Source organism: Polypterus senegalus, chromosome 8, assembly GCF_016835505.1.
Source record: "Polypterus senegalus isolate Bchr_013 chromosome 8, ASM1683550v1, whole genome shotgun sequence".
Classification (NCBI taxonomy): Eukaryota; Metazoa; Chordata; class Cladistia; order Polypteriformes; family Polypteridae; genus Polypterus; species Polypterus senegalus.
The window spans coordinates 79,152,065-79,173,700 of record NC_053161.1 but is presented as its reverse complement, the minus strand read 5'-3'; the positions used below and the strand labels follow the sequence as shown (position 1 = coordinate 79,173,700).

Genomic DNA, 21,636 nt, shown 5'->3' with positions numbered 1-21,636 from the left:
AAATTAATCACAAATGACACAAAGGAGACAGACATTTGTCCATAATTAAACATAATTAGGCACTACTTGTGAGTCCTTTATATCTCTCTGGATATAAAAAGCACCCTTTGTAAGAGCCATAGTCTTTGTTGAAGAATCACTGCAAAAATGGAGACAAAGGAACATTCTGCTTATATGAGAAACAAAGTTATTGAAATGCACAAGACAGGAAATGGCTACAAAAATATCAAAGTTTGAATGTCCCATTAAGCACTGTTGGATCCATCATCAGAAAGTGGAAGGTTCATCACAGCACCCAAACTCTTCCTAGAACAGGCTGTCCCTCAAAACTAAACATCAGAGCAAGATATTGACTGGTGAGAGAGGCTACAGAAAATTCAACCGCCACTCTCGGAGTCTGCAGTGCTCTTTGGCTGAAACTGGAGTGAAGGAGTCCACAATTTCATGAGCTCTCTGTAAAACAGGCCTCTACGGGAGGATAGCAAGAAAGAAGCCATTCCTTAAGAAGGTCCACATAATATTATGAATAGCATTTGCTACAAGGCACAAGAAAGACTTAGTTAAGATGTGGGCGAACGTTTTATGGTCAGATGAGACCAAACTAGAACTTTTTGGCCAGACTTCAAAGAGGTACATGTGGTGTAAAACTAACACCGCCCATGCCTGAAGAAACACCATACCTACAGTGAAATATGCTAGTGGCAGCATCATGATATAAGGGTGCTTTTCATGTGCTGGGACTTGGAATCTTGTCAGAGTTGAAGGGACAATGGATGGACACAAATACCACACAGTATTGTAGGAGAACTTGTACCTATCTGCTATGAACCTATGGCTCTGGAGAAGAACTGTCTTTCAATATGACAAAGACCCAAAGCAAAAGGCCAAAGCAACACTGGAATGGCTCAGAAACAGAAAGGTGAATGTTTTGGAATGGCCAAGTCAAAGCCCTGATCTTAACCCTATTGAGAATCTATGGCACTATTTGAAAACTGCTGTCCAGAGGTGCCATCCCACCAACCTAGAGGATCTCTATAAATTCTGCCAAGAAGAATGAGGAATAATCACTCCTGAACAATTTGCAAAACTGCTACATACTTACCCCCAAAATAATTAAGACCGTTTTGTAGCAAAGGGGTTCTCAACAAAGTATTAATGTGCAAGGCTTGAACACTTAAAAGTATGTAAACACTAACATTTAAGTTTTTCCCCTTCAGTTAAATATCTACAGAAAACTGTTTATTTTGACTTTGGAAATGTATTCTTACAGTATAAGAGTTTACATTAAAAATACTGAATAAGTAAATATGTGTACAAATCTTGTCATGCTGAAAATGATGATGACTTTCAAGGGGATTGAATACTGTTGTGCTCCCCTGTACCTATCATATAATTCATATAGTTGCCTTTTTATCTATGTATCATATAGTGGCTTTCTTATCTATCTATCATATGGTGCCTTTCTTGTGTATCTCTGTCTGTGTGTGTGTGTGTGTGTGTGTGTGTCTTCACTGGCCAGACAGTCTCCACTCTCATGCTGCAGTCATATCCTTCCTGTTTGTTACCCCATGACTGCATCTGATCCCCAGTCCTTCCAGTTGAACAAGAAAAGTTTTGAATCCGCCATTGACATCTTTAGTCCATTTATCTGGTGCGCAGTTATTTTTCTTGCAGCACTGAAATTATGCTCCATGCTCCCTTCATCTACAAAGGATACTCTGGACCAAGTACGCCATATGAGATGAATGAGAGCAGGTGACTTCCCTGTGCCTGCTGCTGGCTGGACACACTTCAGCTCCCAGCATGCTGTAGTGAAACTCATGGAGTTTGGGTGGGTTTCTGTACTTTGGGAGGGGCATTTTTTCAGCACTAAGTGGACCTAACTTATAAAATAAATAAAACACTCCCTTGTAGTGAAGCATGAGTGCAGAGCTAAAATGAACCAACACTGACTGCCTGATAAGATAAAGATCTCCATTTTGTTTAGCTGCCCTGACATTTTCAGCTGCTGAGTGCATCCAGCAGTGGTTCAGACGGATGGCATGGACACAGAGCAGGATTATATGACTTGCTGCTCTCTCCTCATGCCAACTCCGAGCTCCAACAGCTCCCAGTCCCTGTCCTCTGATCCTCTTGACAGCAGTAAACCAAATAGCTCTTGAGCTCTCAGTAAATACTGATTATTACAAACCCTGTCCATTAAAGACCTCCGCAGCCGCATATAACAGAGAAAAATGAAACTAAGAAGTGAATGTCTAGTTTGAAGTGCCCAAGGGCGCGCTGCCATCATTAGCATTCACTTTGTTTATTTTAAAAATAAAACGGAAACGGAAAAAAGGAAAAGACAATTGTAAGAGATATAAAGTTAGGCAGGGGAATAAGAACATAAAAGTGTAAAAAAGGTGGGCTTAGTCTCAAAATGAGGTAATAAAAGAGAAAGATAATAGCAGTAATGTGTTAATAAGGGAATAAAAAAATGAAAAAAGTCAAGATGGAAGGGTAAGAACAATAAAGAAAAGGAAAGGGAATTCAAATTCTGAGTTAAGACCAGATTAATGTGTAAGCATTACTTATGGCTGTCCATTTGTGAGACTTTAGTCAGTTGTTCTCCAAAGCTTACTTTGTAAATGTCCAGTCCATCTTCTCTAGTCTTTGTTTAAAATGCTCTTCAAATGTTTGAATGAATTACCTTTACTTTCTTCTCCATAATGATATTTGATTTGAAGAGCGAGAAGTCTGCATGTTCACGCATTGTTGTACTGTGTCAGGAGGTGGAACCAGTGACTGAATATACAGTGCATCCGGAAAGTATTCACAGCGCATCACTTTTTCCACATTTTGTTATGTTACAGCCTTAATCCAAAATGGATTAAATTCATTTTTTTCCTCAGATTTCTAGACACAACACCCCATAATGACAACGTGAAAAAGTTTACTTGAGGTTTTTGCAAATTTATTAAAAATAAAAAACCTGAGAAATCACATGTACATAAGTATTCACAGCCTTTGCTCAATACTTTGTCGATGCACCTTTGGCAGCAATTACAGCCTCAAGTCTTTTTGAATATGATGCCACAAGCTTGGCACACTTATCCTTGGCCAGTTTCACCCATTCCTCTTTGCAGCACCTCTCAAGCTCCATCAGCTTGGATGGGAAGCGTCGGTGCACAGCCATTTTAAGATCTCTCCAGAGATTTTCAATCAGAGTCAAGTCTGGGCTCTGGCTGGGCCACTTAAGGACACAGGATTCACAGAGTTGTCCTGAAGCCACTCCTTTGATATCTTGGTTGTGTGCTTAGGGTCGTTGTCCTGCTGAAAGATGAACCGTCGCCCCAGTCTGAGGTCAAGAGCGCTCTGGAGCAGGTTTTCATCCAGGATGTCTCTGTAGATTGCTACAGTCATCTTCCCTTTATCCTGACTAGTCTCCCAGTTCCTGCCGCTGAAAAACCTCCCCACAGCATGATGCTGCCACCACCACGCTTCACTGTAGGGATGGTATTGGCCTGGTGATGAGCGGTGCCTGGTTTCCTCTAAACGTGACACCTGGCATTCACACTAAAGAGTTCAATCTTTGTCTTATCAGACCAGAGAATTTTGTTTCTCATGGTCTGAGAGTCCTTCAGGTGCATTTTGGCAAACTCCAGGCGGGCTGCCATGTGCCTTTTACTAAGGAGAGGCTTCCGTCTGGCCACTCTACCATACAGGCCTGATTGGTAGATTGCTGCAGAGATGGTTGTCCTTCTGGAAGGTTCTCCTCTCTCCACAGAGGACCTCTGGAGCTCTGACAGAGTGACCATTGGGTTCTTGGTCACCTCCCTGACTAAGGCCCTTCTCCCTCAATCGCTCAGTTTAGATGGCCGGCCAGCTCTAGGAAGGGTCCTGGTGGTTTTGAACTTCTTCCACTTACGGATGATGGAGGCCACTGTGCTCATTGGGACCTTCAAAGCAGCAGAAATTTTTCTGTAACCTTCCGTAGATTTGTGCCTCGAGACAATCCTGTCTCGGAGGTCTACAGACAATTCCTTTGACTTCATGCCTGGTTTGTGCTCTGACATGAACTATCAACTGCGGGACCTTATATAGAAAGGTGTGTGCCTTTCCAAATCATGTCCAATCAACTGAATTTACCACAGGTGGACTCCAATTAAGCTGCAGAAACATCTCAAGGATGATCAGGGGAAACAGGATGCACCTGAGCTCAATTTTGAGCTTCATGACAAAGGCTGTGAATACTTATGTACATGTGCTTCCTCAATTTCTTTATTTTTAATAAATTTGCAAAAACCTCAAGTAAACTTTTTTCACGTTGTCATTATGGGGTGTTGTGTGTAGAATTCTGAGGAAAAAAATGAATTTAATCCATTTTGAAATAAGGCCGTAACATAACAAAATATGGAAAAAGTGATGCACTGTAAATACTTTCCAGATGCACTGTAAATACTTAGGAACTACCCTAGATAAAAATCTGAACTATAAATACAAAAACATATACGCTAAATGCAATCAGCACTCATTTCTGCTCCATAAACTCTGACTGTTTAAAGTAGACAAGGACCTCATGTTGTCCTTTAATCGCAGGGTGATCCAGTCTGTCATCAGCTTCAGTGCCTGGTTTAGTGGTCTGACCAACCAAAGTTTGAAAAAGCTCCAGCAGACGACTAAACATGCAGCTCAAGTGACTGGGCTGGCGTACGTAGAGGATTTGGTAAGCGTGTGTCAGAGAGATGTTGAAAGACCCCCATTACACGCAGAACTGGACTTCAGTATATCAGGGATGAGAGTCGCTTTTAAGGCCCAAACAAATCCAGAAATCCCTTCCTACCCAATGCCATACCTCTATAATCACATATATTGGAGATAATAAATACATTTCTGAAGTACACAGTTTTCATATGTACCATGAAAACATTTTAAGGTAAAAATGTAAACTACTGGAAGTGGCTAACAAGGAGTCTGTCTTTTAAATGATGCAATCTTAGAATTTGTACGCAAGCTTTGACCTGTCTTGTCTGTTTGTTTCATTTATTTCTTTTCTGTTCATTATTAGATACAACTGAGAAGGCAAACTTCATGCTTTCTTGTGTAAGCATCACTAAGTAAACACCCTGTCAGTATGTCATTCAGCTGGGCACAGACACTTGTACTGCCCTGTCACTGTTAATGCCATTTCCACTGCTCTTTTTAGCAGTCATCACAATATAGTCCAGAAAGATGTATATCTGCCATTCATTTTTGAAAGCGTTAGTTCACTGTTTTGTCTGTCACAGTATTCTGGATGTTAGCAGTGCACTTCACAGCCCTGAGCTGGGCACCAATGATTTTTCTGCTTATATCATTTTTGAGTGTTTGAATTCCTTGATCCACTCATCCTTTGGATCAGTTGTATCCTGTTTAATTTCTTCTTCTTCTTTTTCACCTTCCTCGTGTTTCATACTTCAGAAGTATTCACAGTATAATGTTTTGTTCAGGGCTCTTATGGTGTCTCATAAGCAGCTATTGTTCCTGTCAGAGTTGTACACAAGTATGGCCAGTAAGACTTGAGTTATGTGAGGAGTCTTTACTACTGGCCTTGGTACCATGCTGGCTGTGAGCTTGGCCACTGTCAGAGGTGGATGAGCTACATGAGACGCTGATTTGGGGTCTTTCCACAGATGTCCACATCTAAGATTATGTTTGTCTCTTCCTTGCCTAGACAACCTTGTAGCAAGACTATCTTATCACTTTTTTTGACTTTGGCGACTCAGTGGAAGGTTGACGACCGTTAACAAGTAACTGGATGAGATATTGGGACTGCTTAGCTATCAGCCAAACAAACGAGCTTGATGAACTGAATGGTGGTCTCTCGTTTTGTCAAATTTCTTATGGATGTTCTTATGTTGTTGTTTTTGGGACATCATACTCTGTGGTGTAGGAAACCTAACCAGAAATATTATTATGCAGGATAAGAATAAAATGAAAGCACTGCTGCAGGAGGAGAGCTGTCTCCAGTGTCCACACCTGACAATGAGAGTCAACCAAAAGCATAAATAAACTGTATTGGGTTAAAGAAATCTTCTAATAGTGGACAGGAAGAGGCAATTGACGAGTTCTTAATGAATGCAGTCTCTTTGCAAGCCCATTAGCTCATCTTTCAGGTTTTTGCAGATATTGTTGTTACATTATGATTGGATTTTTATTTGTGGTTTTGCATGGTGGTTTTCAAATTCAGTCCTGGGGAGCCCCATGGCAGTTCTATTTCAACCTGTTTCACAGTCGGAGCATTACTCATACTTTTCGTTGATGTCATTATTCAGTTCTGCCATGTCCCTAGTCTGCTCATTAAGAACAGTCCAGTAAACGTAGCACGGAGGTGTTTGCTCCTCTGGATTCTTCAGTGTTGTCCACCATTGGGTACAACAAAAGGAACAGCCTCTACAGAAAAGGTTAATTATAAAGACAAGGGCAAAGACAAATTAAGTATTACTCATTTTGGCAAAAACATAAATCTTTTTAATTGAATAAAAAGAACACTAAAATGAGATCAGTTAAATGTAAGAATGAAGCACTGACTGTCAAACTGGTGGGAATAACAACCTACGGGCACAGGGGGCCCACAAAACTGAACTTGGGATCCCCTAATTTAGCAAATACTTTTACCTGTGCTGACATACAAAAATATCTTCAACATATGATGGACTGATTCCCCACTCACAGTAGTTTCCTATTTTTTATCTCTCCATAACCCCGAACTGATTAAGTGAGAAAATGGATGGCTGGATAGATGGACACAATTCATCTGAGTGGTTTTCCAAGATTGTACAAGGTGAACGGGAAATGGAGAACCAAACTTGAGTAACATACAAGACATTTAAGGACTAGATGGCAAACTAGAGACACATCAACAAAGGTGCAGTAAACAACACACAGGTCAGTGAGAGCTGTCCAAGACCTAAGGGTTCCATGGTGCCCCAGACAGCATCTCATGATGGAGTCATTCATCAACCGACTGTAGGTGGAAAGCAGGATCCCTGGAGAAGGCCTTTCATGCAGTCTCTATACTAGGGTACCTCAAAGTGAAGCACCTTGCTGCCAAGCCATTCACAGTGTTTTGTCTCTGCTTGTGACTGTTTGGTTTGGTTTTCAGTCCGAGATGATTTTAATCCAGTGTGCCCCAGTCAGGTTGGGGAACATGCACTGGTACAGCACATTGCTGCACCCACCCCAAAACAAAACCGCTCAGGATCCTGGTTGGAAACCCCCCAGGCAGACACTCACCAACAGTCCAGTCTCTATCTGCCTCTTCCTGGTGTTACGTGGGTGTCTCCTTGGCCTGGTCCAAACGCTCTGGTCCTCAACAATGAGGATCCTGTGAGGTGGGTCACCACCAGAGAATCGTGCCCCATGGCTGTAGTGCCGTAACTGACACTCCCTCACAATGCAGGTAATGTGCCTCATGTGGGGAATCACTCATTTGACAGAAAGTCAAACCAGTGGTAGCCAAGGATTCTCTAAAGAGACACAGTACCGAAGGAGTCCAGTCTTTGTCTCAGGTCACTGGTTAGCATCCATGTCTCACAATCATATAGCAAAATGGGAAGACTTGGGCCTTCGCCCTTTTGCAAAGATATCATGAATGCCACACACCCCTTTCTAGCGACCTCATGACACCCCCATGTTTTCCCAATCCGTCTACTGACTTTATAGGAAGAGTCACCAGAGACATGAGTGTCGCTGCCGAGGTAAATAAACCTCTCGATGTGGTTAATACTCTCTCTGCAAACAGACACACTGCTGATTAATGTGTCGAAGAGGTCATGTAAGGCCTGGATCTTGGTTTTTATCCAGGACACTCGTAAGCCCAGACACTCAGATTCCTCGCTTAGTCTCTTGAGCCTCCATTGATTCCGCAAAGATTTCAGCTTCGTTGGCAAAGTCGAGATCAGTGACTCTTTCTTCACCAACTGATGCCACACAGCTGCTGGACTCCATGACCCTGCCCGACACCCAGCCCATACAAGCATTGAACAGAGTAGGAGCAAGAACACACCTCTGACGAACCCCAGAATCAACTGAGAAAAACGCAGAGGTCCTACCTCCACTCTGCACAGCACTCACAGTACCAGTGTACAGGCCGGCCATGATATCCAGCAACTTTGAGGAGATCCTGTGCAGTCTCAGAATGTCCCACAGGGCAGCTCGCTTAACTGAGTAAAACTCTGCAAAAATTGACTAAGGCTGCAACGAAACTGCCAATATTCGTATTTTTACTCCATGAGAACCCTCAGTGCCCCACTGATAAAGTATTTACACAGGGTGAAAAATCAGGCCTGATATGCCATCTATCTGCTGCATCTTGAGTTTCCAGCCACTCATTTTCTGTGCCTTTTATGGCACAGTTGAGATCACAAAGGAGCTGGAGTTGAGCCCAGAAGCAGTGCGTTCACTTTCTTGAGGGGACGTCGCTCACCTATGTTGAATACCGATAAGTACGTTTGTAGGAGGGAAAAAACAGGCAAATAAAACATGACAAGACAGCCACATATTTAAGTGTAATAAACTCCCCTATAATTTTACTTAATTTGCTTTTGACAGAACTGTAATTATAAACACGCTTCTTAAATTTCAAAAAAAAAAAAAAAAGCACCAGAGGATGAACAACAAGTTGCAGAATTTGCCTTTTTTTTCATCGTTGCTTCATTACAAAGAAAATAAAAATGTGCATTAACAGTGGCTCCTCTTTATTGTGGCGTTTAAGTGAAATTCAAGAAGTCAACAATATGTTTTTAAAATATTGTAAGGCATTTATATTGTAGTTCATATAACAATATTTACATACGTTTACAATGTAACATTTTGCCTTTGGTGGTATAAAAATATCAATAAAGTTAAACAGTATCAGTTTAAATACAAAATATTAGTCTTGCTTGCCTTCATCTATAAAAAGGTTAAAATCATGTTTACCAAAAAGATTCCCTGAATTTCTCTTCCAATATTGATAACCTCTCAAACTAACAATGGTTTTGCAACGTATTTGGCATATAAAAACGACAAGAATAATCTGAACAGATGATGATGATAATACAGTACTGCATGCCATGTGCCTTTAACAATAACAGCTCCCTTGAAAACTCTCCTGCTCTGGGCGAGCGAACTTCAGTAATGGAGGCTTTCAGCAGGCTCCCTGGACTCGGGCTAAGCCGGGCTGTGTTTTATTTCTGCTGGCTCACCTGGTGTCTGCTCTGGATGTGACACAGCAGTCAGCCAACGTGGACATGCAGACAACAGGGCTGTAGTTGAAGATTGCTTTGTTTTTTTAAATACTCATTTTGATTATTGTGCCATAATTGCTTTTTTTTTTTCAAAATGGCATGACAAGTTCACTGAACCACAGCCCATGGGCAGGCATTTTACAGTTTGAGGTGATGACCGTGTTCAACACGACTTGACGTGTGGCACATACATGAATGAATAAAAGAAGATTTTAGAAACAAACATCCTGTGCAGCATGAAAACACTGGAGAAAGAAAATGCAACTAAAACTAGAGCGTAAAAACAGCAAAACGAAACACCCAGTAATTTTGTTTATTACCTTTTGAATGCGGTAAGGATTCTGATAACCATTATTATGTTTAATATTGTCAATGTCCACATATCACCTTCTTTATGCCTGTAATAGAAAAGCACCTGCAGTCAGGCTGTCTCGTGGCTTCTGGTGCTCAATGCTAGTGAGAGCAAATGTCAGAAGAACGACACGCCACCAGTCTACATGGAGTTTCTTTTAGTCTTCAGGGCCGAGGTGTATTTCTGCTACAGATTTAGGTTTTTATAGAATTAAAAAAAAGAGTAGTATGTTAATGTGGATCAATGAGGAACAAGTCTTTTGCAAAAATAAACCTAATTTGCTAAAATGCACGATCTAATTCTACTTGTATTTGCAGAGCTGCCAGTTACAACGTCACTTCTCTTCACATGCATTTCCAGTCTGAGTTCATTAAGCACATATTTGTACCCAAATACAGCACAGCTGTCAAATGCCATCTCTGGCTTGGCCTCTGTTTATGTATTGGAATGAGGTGCGTAATCAGTTTTAAGGCACAAGTCGGCAAATTCAGACGACAAACTCGAGAGGTACGGCTTTAAAGGCACCGCTGAGGACATAAATAATGAAGACGTCAAACAAGCTGTGCACACTCGGCTTTGGGACCGACCAGAAACCATCTTCTGTGATGTAAGTAAGAAGCTTGTTTTATGTACCGCAAAGTGTGTGGAAGACCAGGGAGACTACAGTATGTTGAAAACCAGTGTAATGCAATAGTTATGTCAGTATCACATATATTTGTCTAAAAAAAAATACATTTCCTTTACTTTTAGAATTGCCCTTGTAAATTTTTTCCACTGGGAAGCTTGTATTTCCCAGAGCATGTGAATGTAGCATGAGTGAACATACTAGCGTATGATTTAAAAAAACAAAACAAAAGTCCTTTCAAATTTCACTTTGATCTTATTGTTTGCCTGTGGGACTTTAAAAGTTATGCTAACCATTGAAATATAAAACAAATAATCAGGGAGAGCGTAATGCTCTGAAATGTTACATTTCGGCATCTTTGAAGATTTCTCGGGCAGTAGACATCCTTTTTCCTTTTTGTAATATGCATCAGACATTAGGCTTCATTGGATCCGTCTGGCCCCATGCCCGTGTCAAACAAGTGTGCTACCACGTAGTCTTTGTACGTTCCGTCGATGAGCTTGCCTGCATTGTTCTTCACAAACCAGCAGTCCACCTGATGCTTCCCGCTGTATATCTTCCTCTGTTTCTTTATCACTGGTATTCGCCGATCCTTCAGATTCAAGGTAGCACTGAAACTTGGAAGATCATTGACGGGAATTGTTCCATTTTGCTGGGTCTTACTTAGTTGCACTTCACTGACACTAACGTCCTGGTAGATGAACTGCCCTAGAATAGACGAAAAATAATTCTGATTTAGTGTTTTTCTGGACAAAAGATTTGTGGCTAGTAGAAAACATTGCAAAAGCATGGCCTCCTCCACTATGACCTGCTGGAAATGTCCTCCTGCTCTGCTTTAAAAAGAGTCCAGCTAACAATTCTCATGTCCACCTCTTCCAGGTTAGCTTCACAAGGAGGGACAACCTACCAAGGCAGCAACTTGCCAATAGCAGAGCAAAACTCAGTAACGGTGCAAGTTCACTGGCTCAGTAACCCACGATCTGTTTAGAATTTACAAGATTGTCTTTGGAAGGACACCATAGAACACAGACACCCATACTAAAAATAAAACTGGCATCCAGGTGCTGCGAGGCGTCTGTGCGGCCCACTGCGCTTTGTGTTGCATGTTTGTGTTTATGGGTGTGGAAGAATAATTTTAGGGTAACATAGCATTCATCTTAAAGAAATAGCATAAAGGCTTAATAAATGTGGAAAACCAAATAAAGGTCAAGTGAACAACAAAATGTACACTGGAATATAAGAATTGGTTTAGGAAAAATACTGAGATGGTCAGTAAATAAAGAATGTACCAGAAGAAAGGTTGATGTAGTATACAAAATGTACTGAAGGATGACTAAGAGATGACTAAGAAATCAGCAGATGTCCTATAAACGAGAATGGACAATAGTTATATGCACACAATTATGAAGGGTGGTGGCTCATCTCAAAAGGTTTAAGATTAACCAGAATATAATATAATATACTTTTATTTTACTGTATAGAAATCATTTGGGTGTGAACCAACAAACTAACCAAAGTAAAATGTATGCTTTGACTGACACTCTATGTAAATTGAACAGTTTATAAAATGAATTTTTTGTTTCTATGACCATTCTGTTCATGCTGTAACAGACTGTTTTTGAAGAATGTTCCCTCCAAGGCATTTTGCTGTGGAGTAATTAAAAGATGCAATGAACAGCTTTTCTCCTGCCGATTACTGACCTGTCCTGTTAGAGGATGTTTCTTTCATTCAATTCGACCACATGGGTAATCAGGATTTGCTTAGCAGACCAATCATGTGCAGCTACCAAAAAGAATCAAACAGCCTGGTACATCTTAGTATGGGTTAGCAATCCACGAGGCCTGTGCCATACTGGGACAATGCTATTGGCATACAACTAGTTTGACCATCACAGCAATCAGTCTCGTATAGTGTCTTTCATAGTGATTTAACAGTACTGTATATGTACTTGTCTCAGCTGTAATGAAGATGATATTTTATCTCCAGTAAACATCAGATGAGGTCAAACCACCTTTTGTTAAGGATATGGGGGAGTGTAGCTTTTTCATTGCTTTACTGCTTATAGACAAATATTTTGTTCCAAACGCCTAAAAGTACAGAAACAGAATTTCCAAGCTGACTTCGACCTGCAGAATCTCCATTTTGAAAGTTGTGGATATTAACAGGTAGAGAGCTGATTATCATAAACTAAAAGTTCAAAACGTAACATGCTGGAGTGAATGGTCATTTAATTTTATTTCCATCAAAACTGAAAGCATTGAAGCGGAAATAAAGGAATGGCATCTTAGCTGTACATGTTCAATGACAAACACATCACAGAAGCCAGACTTGATAATCATTTTGGCCATTTGCCTTGGCCGTGAAGACATGAGACAATGCGTTTGGATTTTCGAGCTGTGCTAACGTGCTATCACTTTTACTGGCAAAAGAGAGCTGGCTGCCACTTTTAAACGTTTGCTTTCATCTTTGCAGTTTTGTTGGTATCAGGCCAGGTGACTACCACTGCCATTGTTACCTTTGGTCTACATCCAAAAAAGCCTGCAATGGCTTGCCTACATACCCAGTTCCTTACTTTATTATGCCTACTTTAGATTTTCTGAAGATTAGCTGGTATTGCCTATCATTATTTTCTCTGCTAATATACAATTTGAAAAGTAATATTTATTTAATAAGGTGATATTTTCCTAAAAGAGGGCAGCAAATTGGCAGAATGATTAGAGCTGCTGCCCCACCTTCTCCAGATTGCTGGGTTCAATGCCCAGATGGATTATAATCTCTGCATGTTCTCCATGTGCCTGCATGGCATTGTTTCACCCACATCACAAAAACATGCATGTTGGGTTCATAGGCACTGAATGCTGGCTCTGCAGAGGTAAGTATGTCCCATCGTGGACTGTCGATCTGTCTGTACATATTTGAGAACTGGCTGTGTCCCTTACAAACTTAAAATGAATTGAGGGTTTGATAACGGATAGATAGGTATTTTAAAATAAAACACTGTTGGAGATAATATTTAAGTCCTGTATGATTCCTAGTAAATAGTGTGTTTAGTATTAGAAGGCTGGTGTCCTCCAACACCTGCAATAAGATGCTGCAGATGTTCTATCAGACGGTTGTGGTGAGTGCCCTCTTCTACGCGGTGGTGTACCAGGGAGGCAGCATAAAGAAGAAGGACACCTCACGCCTGAACAAACTGGTGAGGAAGGCAGGCTCTATTGTAGACACGGAGCTGGACAGTTTGACATCTGTGGTGGAGCGATGGGCGCTGAGCAGACTCCTGTCAATCATGGAGAATCCACTGCATGCACTGAACAGTGTCATCTCCAGACAGAGGAGCAGCTTCAGCAACAGACTGCTGCCACTGTCCTGCTCCACTCACAGACTGAGGAGATCAGACCTCCCCCACACTATGCGACTCTTAAATTCCACCCCTTGGTTTGGGGGGTTGTAAACATTAACATTATACAAAGTTATTGTCTGTCTGTTATACCTTCATTGTTATCCATCCATCCATTATCCAACCCGCTACATCCTAACTACAGGGTCACGGGGGTCTGCTGGAGCCAATCTCAGCCAACACAGGGCGCAAGGCAGGAAACAAACCCTGGGCAGGGCGCAAGCCCACCGCAGGGCACACCAAGCACACACTAGGGACAATTTAGGATCGTCAATGCACCTAACCTGCATGTCTTTGTACTGTGGGGGGAAACCGGAGTACCCCTTCATTTTTATCATTCTTTAATTTAATATTGTTCTTTATCAGTATGCTGCTGCTGGAGTATGTGAATTTCCCCTTGGGATTAATAAAGTATCTATCTATCTATCTATCTATCTATCTATCTATCTATCTATCTATCTATCTATCTATCTATCTATCTATCTAGTAAATAAGCCAACAAGGCACTGGACAATACTATATAGTGACGAAACGTGAGGCTGTTTTTGTTTCAATAGTACCAGCAGCATCCCAGCTCGTTCAGGACATAACCAGACATTTGTGATGATGGCAATTCAGCAAAAAGCAACAATGGGTAGGTAAGCAACCTAACTTGATATCACTTCTCAGTTAAGGGTACACATGGGGAAAACACCAACACCTTTTACACATAATGGCAGTACATTAAGCTTCACCACCTTCAGTTAAACATCTTTAGATAACTTTCAACAGGGCTGCTTCCAGAGACTTAGACTGAAAACCCCACTGCTTGGTCAAGTATTATCAGTGCCAGAAGTTGGAGCTCATCTTGACAGCACTGGGCACAAGGTTGGAACCAGCTGTGCCTGAGGTGCCAGTCCATCACAAAGCACATTTCTTTACTCACGCACTCAGTGGTTCACAGTCCTCAAATAATCTAAAAGGAAAATCCAAAAAAAAAAAATACACTGGCACATTCAAACTCGATGCAGACTATGACTGGTTCAAGATTTGCATCCGGTCTCCAGCAGCTGTTAGGAAGCAAAGCTAACCACTTGAATCACCGTGCTGTCTGGTTTGTTTGTTGGTAAAAGGCCAAAGTACAAGAATGACATTCAAAATTAGGGATGTGTGTTGTGACCATCTGCATTCTGTTGTTTGCAGTTGTAATTACAAAGCTGGTTATGCCTGTTGCCTTACAGACCGCTCTTCTTTCATTCCGCCTACATGAGTAATATCGCTCCATATCTGTGACAATTTGTGTGCTTTCATGTAAATATAATCTCCTTGTCCATCTGTATCAGGGGTCTGAAAAGTCAATCCTAGAGGGCCATAGTGGCTGCAGGTTTTAGTTCCAACCTGATGACTTAAATTAGAAATCTCCCTTGCCGGTAACAGATCTTATTTAATTTTATGGCTTGTTGGTGTTTTCATTCTGCCATGTTAGTCATTTTTTTATTTTAGCTTGAAGCAGATTAGTAATTTTTGGTCTTTCACCTTCTTCTCTACGGTTTACTTCCAAATATTTCATTAAACCAGATAGTTCATGCTGAATACACTCAGATGTGAATGGAAACAAGTTTGATCCAGAACTGCTGGTTCCTGGTCATATGCATCTTATTGCAATTATGGAGCAATTAAAAACAGTGAATGCAGCAGTTTGTGACTAAATTAAGCAATTAAAGATGAAGAATCTTAACAAGAGAGATAATTAAAATGAAGTTTTCATTAGGAAGTTCTTCAATAGCACTAGTGGATTTCTCATTAAGAAACTTTATTAGAAGAAAAACCTGCTGCCACAATGGCGCACCCGCACCAAGACTGCCTTTGCTGCCCCCCTGCTCTCTATGAAGGGGTAAGTGCAGCTGAACTCTGTCTCAACAGCATTGATTGCAATGCAGGGACCAATGGTGGACACGACACCAGTTGATCTCCAGACGCTCCTATGTGCACTCGGCCAATTTAGAGTTGGATAGAAATCATCTTTACTGTCAGATCTTAAGGATATGGGAGTACCAAGGGTACCTACATAGGTGGAATCCTGAGGATTCAAATCTATCTTCTTGTAGCTCTGAGGCAGTAGCCATAACCACTATGCCACCCTTTAGTATGAATAGACGACAGTAATAAAATCTCTGTACTAGCCAAATATAACTCTGCTCTCTGTACTTGTATAACAGAGACTGAAGCAGATTAAGCAAAGACTTCATCAAATAATGAATTCACTTTTAGCAGCGGTGACAAAGTATCCAGTCATTACTATGGTGAACTTCACATGACATATGTAGTATGAAACAGTGATTATATTAACGACCGTGAAGACATACACACTCATACTGAAACAGTTTGACACCATTAAATCAATTGCTATGATGAGGAGAAAGTTAAAATACATAATAACAACAAAATAAAATATGTAGTAGGTAAAAAAAAAAAAAACATACCTAGTAGTCCATGCGAATTGTTGGACAAGCCCTTGCTGTTTGATATGTAAAAGCCAAGGTGGTCTCTCTGGTAAAAGGCTGGGTTTTTATACTGATGAATAAGGATTACAAAAGAGACGGTTCCCCATATTGTCACTGTTACATTGGACTTCTCTACCACTGACACGGACAAGTCACCACTGTCCACCGTGACGGTCTTATCGCATCGAAGAATGACTCGGTCTTTGCCATCCAAGATAACTTTTTGAGGAGTGATTTCAATGTAAGACCGCTTGGGCTTATTCACCATGATTGTTATTGTGCTAAAATAGGTCCGCTGCTTCTTATGACTATTAACTGGTGCAGGCGCTCCAATTAATTTTCCATTGACTGTGATTCCTAAAAAAAAAAAAATAATAAAAAAAGGTTAAATTATTCTTACATTAATAAATCTCTAAGTGGGCAGGCAGCCTCAGAGAGCATTGCAACTCCCACCAACTCTCACTTACACTTGGACAACTTAGATTTACCAGCCCAATGAAAAGGATGTCTGGTGGGCTCTGTGGGGGGTACCATAGGCACCCTGGGAAATTCAAGCAGAATCAGAGCAGCTCAAATGTGTACCTGCTGTACAACAACTGCCTGGATCACATACCTGAATAAATACATTTCTATGCTGACTTTACACTTCAAAACTGGAAGAACACTAATATCAAATATTTGTAAGACTGTCTCATTTATTAGCCATCTTTTCCTATCTTCGGTCATTCGTCTTTATTTTTCTTCACGTAACTCATCTTTGAAATGTCACTGCTTGTTAGGGCAAGTTTTTATTTATAATTCAAACACCTTACTAATAAGCTGGGTATTTTGTTGTTGTCATACTAACTCCTTAGTTACTAAAGAAGAGTCCTGACAATACTGTGTGGAGAACTCAGGAGACTTCCAGCTCTGCTTCAGTAAGTTACAAGTGGGTAACCTGCAATCCTGTTTGTGAATTCATGTAACCCACCTAATGATTTTCACTTCCATGAGCAGTGGCTTTTGTCTGCCTGTCACCCTCCAACTTCCTTTGTAGAACACCATGGAGCTACTGAGGAGAGCAATTTGATTAGAGCACACAAATCATACAGGGTGTTGATGAGGAATTTAAGAAGACGTTGGTTGCTTTCATTGAACATTTTAAATAAAACTATCTTCTATATTATTTCACATACTAGCATTTAATATGCAACTGATTTGCACTTTGTCCATCCATCCATCCATTTTCTAACCCGCTGAATCCGAATACAGGGTCACGGGGGTCTGCTGGAGCCAATCCCAGCCAACACAGGGCACAAGGCAGGAACCAATCCTGGGCAGGGTGCCAACCCACCGCAGGACACACACAAACACACCCACACACCAAGCACACACTAGGGCCAATTTAGAATCGCCAATCCACCTAACCTGCATGTCTTTGGATTGTGGGAGGAAACCCACGCAGACACGGGGAGAACATGCAAACTCCACGCAGGGAGGACCTGGGAAGCAAACCCGGGTCTCCTAAGTGCGAGGCAGCAGCGCTACCACTGCGCCACCGTGCCGCGATTTGCACTTTGTTTAGCTGGAAAACCATACAATATTAATATTACAATTCCAAAGTAAAAAAAAAAAAAGATCCTGGTGTATAGGCATATGATACACCAATTCAAAACTAGACATCTATAGTTTGCAATTTAAAATATTGTTTTCTGTATTGCTTTAAGTAATTTTATTTTATTTCAGCCAAGTTTTATGGCCTCTAATCCTACACGCTGTTGCTAAATCGTGTCCTTCCTCCATGTTGTTTATGTGTGTGGAAGTACATATAAGTCTGTCTGTCTGTCTGTCTGTCTGACTAGTGCAGGGGTTCTCAAACTCGGTCCTGGGGGACCCCTGTGGCTGCAGGTTTTTGTTCCAACCGGCCTCTGTTTTTAATTGGACTCCAGGGCTAATTAAGTGAACTGTTGTTTCCCAGATTCCCTGTTTTGGGAACAATATACAAATTAGAAAACTAAGTTTGGTAAAAAAAAAAAAAAAGTATTAAATTGTACTAAGCAGTTATATGTATTTTTTTCTTTTTAATAATATTTTCATCTTGATTGTCATTCTACTTTTGTAGGTGTTCTAATTGTTTAATGAATCCGTTATTTACTACTTTGTGGGGCTGACACTAAAGTAGTTGCAGCCTTTCACGATTGAGTGTTGTTTGCTTGGGTTTCTGCTCTGCTTGTTTTTAATTGTCATTATTAAGATTCAATGAAGGGAGCAAACTGCACAGAGAAAGGGCAAAATATAATAAAAAGAGAGTTAAGCATTTAAATCCATAGCAAAACCAGAAATATTTCTAAGTATCTTATAAATGTAAAAATCATGCTGCTGTGCTTCTCTGAATGTAGAATAAAAGAAAAATAATACCAGCTAATTAAATGAGATCAGTGTTATCAGGTGTTTTCACTGATTAGGAATCTGGTTGGAACAAAAACCTGCAGCCACAGTGGGCCCCGAGGACCGAGTCTGAGAAGCCCTGGACTTGAAGATATTAAGGATAGTGCATGGAAAACAACCATTACCCATTAATAGGATTAAAAGTTCATCCTACCAGTACAATGACTACTGTATATGGAAGCAGAGATTGCAGGGTCTTGATTTCTGGCTGGTACCCCAAAACTTTGTGAGTTTTGTATTTATTTTTCACTATACCGTATTACTGCTTCACATTTTCAAACTTCATGGCCCCTAATTAAAATTGCTTTCAAGCTTCTAGATGTACGCCTTGGTTTTGTGGAGTCATAACTCAGAATGTAAACAATCTAAGCCGGTCACAATTCTTTCTTCGTCTTAGACAGTATGAAATTGTATACAATAAGCTGATATTTCCTGTGTTACTGGATGACATTTATACTTGTCCGATTGAGAAGCAGATATTAAAATACTGATAGGTAGCTGGCAACTGCTACCTGTAATGAAAGATTGCTTGGTATGAGTCTGTAGGCTTGCTTGGAGGTTTTTGGTGACAGCTGTTTAGAGGTCATATTACTTTTGTAAACTTTAAAAGTGAAAATGACCCCACTATTTGAACAGTAAAGCTTTCACAAATTGCTAAACAATAACCTCACTTTATTCACTTTTACAGTTTGGATGCACTGTTTAAACTTCCTTAGATGATCTCAATGAGCATACTGTCCACATTAGTAACTATAAGAGTTACATGTCCACTGGGCCCTTTTCCCACTTACATGCCTATGACCAATAATGTGAATTTTTGCTCTACCATTTCAGTCGGAGAAGCCACTCCTTTCCAAGTAGGTTATGTTTTAAGAAACACCGCACTTAAAATGAGAAGGAAGCCATCACAGTACCATTTCTGAATAACACGCTGTTGCCATTATAAACAGTATAGAGGTACTCCGATAACTCACAGGCACATCATTAGGTACAGCAGCCTAATGGATCACATTATGACTTGTCCATGTCCGTCTTCTTACAGCACTCTCTTGGCCTCAATACCTCAATGTACATCACAGCACACCACTTTGCCCAGTCACTCTTGGCCTTTTACTATGTATATGCCCAAACCACTTTAACCTTTTTCTCCTCACCCCAACTAATCACCTTCACAAATGTAATTTGCCTTGAACTCTTCTTTATCTCCATTAGTGAGACTGTACACATTCCCCTCTCATCTGTGATTCGCATCCTGCCTTCATCATCCCCCAAAGCAGCATACAAATCTTCAATCATCTTATTTAATCCTTCCTCTTATATAATGCTAATTGTCCACCCACGTAGAAGTGAAACAGGACAATGAGGAGGGCCCTGTCTGGCTTCCTACTCCTCGCTACTGCAAGCAAATATGATGCATAGCGCAATGAGAGAAGTCGCAAAATCAACTGGGACGGTCAAGCAACTTATAGAAAAAAACCCGATCTAAATCTGTTAAGTAGTTCTCTCGTTTGCTAACTAAGCGGAGGTAAAGTATGCCCTGAGGCTGGTGCATGAGTGAGGACGGCCCCGTCACTCCTCCCCTCGGCCCGCTGTGTGTCTCTCAGATTCGTGCAAATAAATAGGTACTGCAAGCAAACTGTGATACTTAGTGCAATGAGAGAAGTTAAAAAATCATCTGGACTCTTCAAGTAAAGTACAGAAAAAAAAAAACGATCTAAATCTATTAAGCAGTTCTTTCGTGAAAAGCGGACAGACATTGGGTTTTATTTATTGTCACACACGTGCGAGTAGGAGACAGCTAAAGGGCCTGAGTAATAGTAATTCCACGCCAGACCAAGGGGTGGCGAGGTGCACTAACTGTCTTTCTCAATCCCTTGCAGACCGTTCTCGGGAAATCCTGCATGGTTCTGGCACCTCCGATGACGAAACGTCCATTTCCGGCACCTCTGATGACGTCACTTCCGGTTCCGGGATGTTTATTCTTCACAATACCACCTAATCAGCACTTCTATACAGTGATCCCTCGCTATATCGCGCTTCGACTTTCGCGGCTTCACTCTATTGCGGATTTTAAATGTAAGCACATCTAAATATATATCACAGATTTTTCGCTGGTTCGCCGCTTTCTGCGGACAATGGGTCTTTTAATTTATGCTACACACTTCCTCAGTTTGATTGCCCAGTTGATTTCATACAAGGGACGCTATTGGCGGATGGCTTAGAAGCTACCCAATCAGAGCATGTATTGCATATTAACTAAAACTCCTCAATGCTATAAGATATGCTTCCCGCGCGGAGCTTGTTTGCTTCTCTCTGTCTCTCTCACTCTCTCTGCCTGACGGAGGGGATGTGAGCAGAGGGGCTGTTTGCACAGAGGACACTGACGCTCCTCTACAAAATGCCGCTTTATCGCGGTGCTTCTGTATACTTAAAAGCATGTATTGATTTTTTGATTGTTTGCTTTTCTTTGCGAGCGCTCTCTCTGACATTCTCTGCTCCTGACGCGCTCCTTTGAAGAGAAGATATGTTTGCATTCTTTTAATTGTGAGAAAGAACTGTCATCTCTGTCTTGTAATGGAGCACAGTTTAAACTTTTGACTAAAGGGTGTTATTTCATGTCTAGAGGGCTCTAATAATGTTAAAATGGTGGGAGAGTTTATAAGGGCTTAAAATATATAAAAATAACCATACAAACATATGGTTTCTACTTCGCGGATTTTCATCTATCGCGGGGGTCTGGAACGCAACCCCCGCGATCGAGGAGGGATTACTGTATTCAACATTTTGCTCCTTTGGGGTCCCCAAAACAGTTTAATAGCCAACATCTACAGTACGATTACATTTATTATGTCAGTATTTGGCACCCAGTTTACATTCTTTAAAAAACAGGGCCATGTATAGCAGAGGGAGAAATGACCATAAAGTAAATCAACTGTGGTAACTTTGACAGGCAAACCTGTGCAGCAAATGAAACAAAAAAAATGAGCTTTTGTGCACCCATGTAACCAGTAGAAAAATCATCTAAGCCTGGTTTCTGTTTCTGCTCTGTAGCAGTATCCCCATCGCCTAGGGTGTGAGAAGCAACAAAAGGCTGTAGAGACCT

General features: G+C 40.9%; 1 protein-coding gene across 2 annotated transcripts in view; it reads right to left on the bottom strand.

Annotated features, from left to right (window-relative positions):
* Positions 1-8,521: 8,521 nt before the first annotated feature.
* The window catches only part of itih5 (inter-alpha-trypsin inhibitor heavy chain 5), a 65,366-nt gene continuing 52,251 nt past the window's right edge, over positions 8,522-21,636 (bottom strand). For both annotated transcript variants that reach the window (XM_039761320.1, XM_039761321.1), the window contains 2 exons: positions 16,086-16,463; positions 8,522-10,933 (listed from right to left, as the gene is read on the bottom strand). In XM_039761320.1, the coding sequence (XP_039617254.1) occupies positions 10,641-10,933; positions 16,086-16,463 (671 nt within the window). In that variant the 3' untranslated portion in view covers positions 8,522-10,640. The remainder of the gene's footprint in view (positions 10,934-16,085; positions 16,464-21,636) is intronic.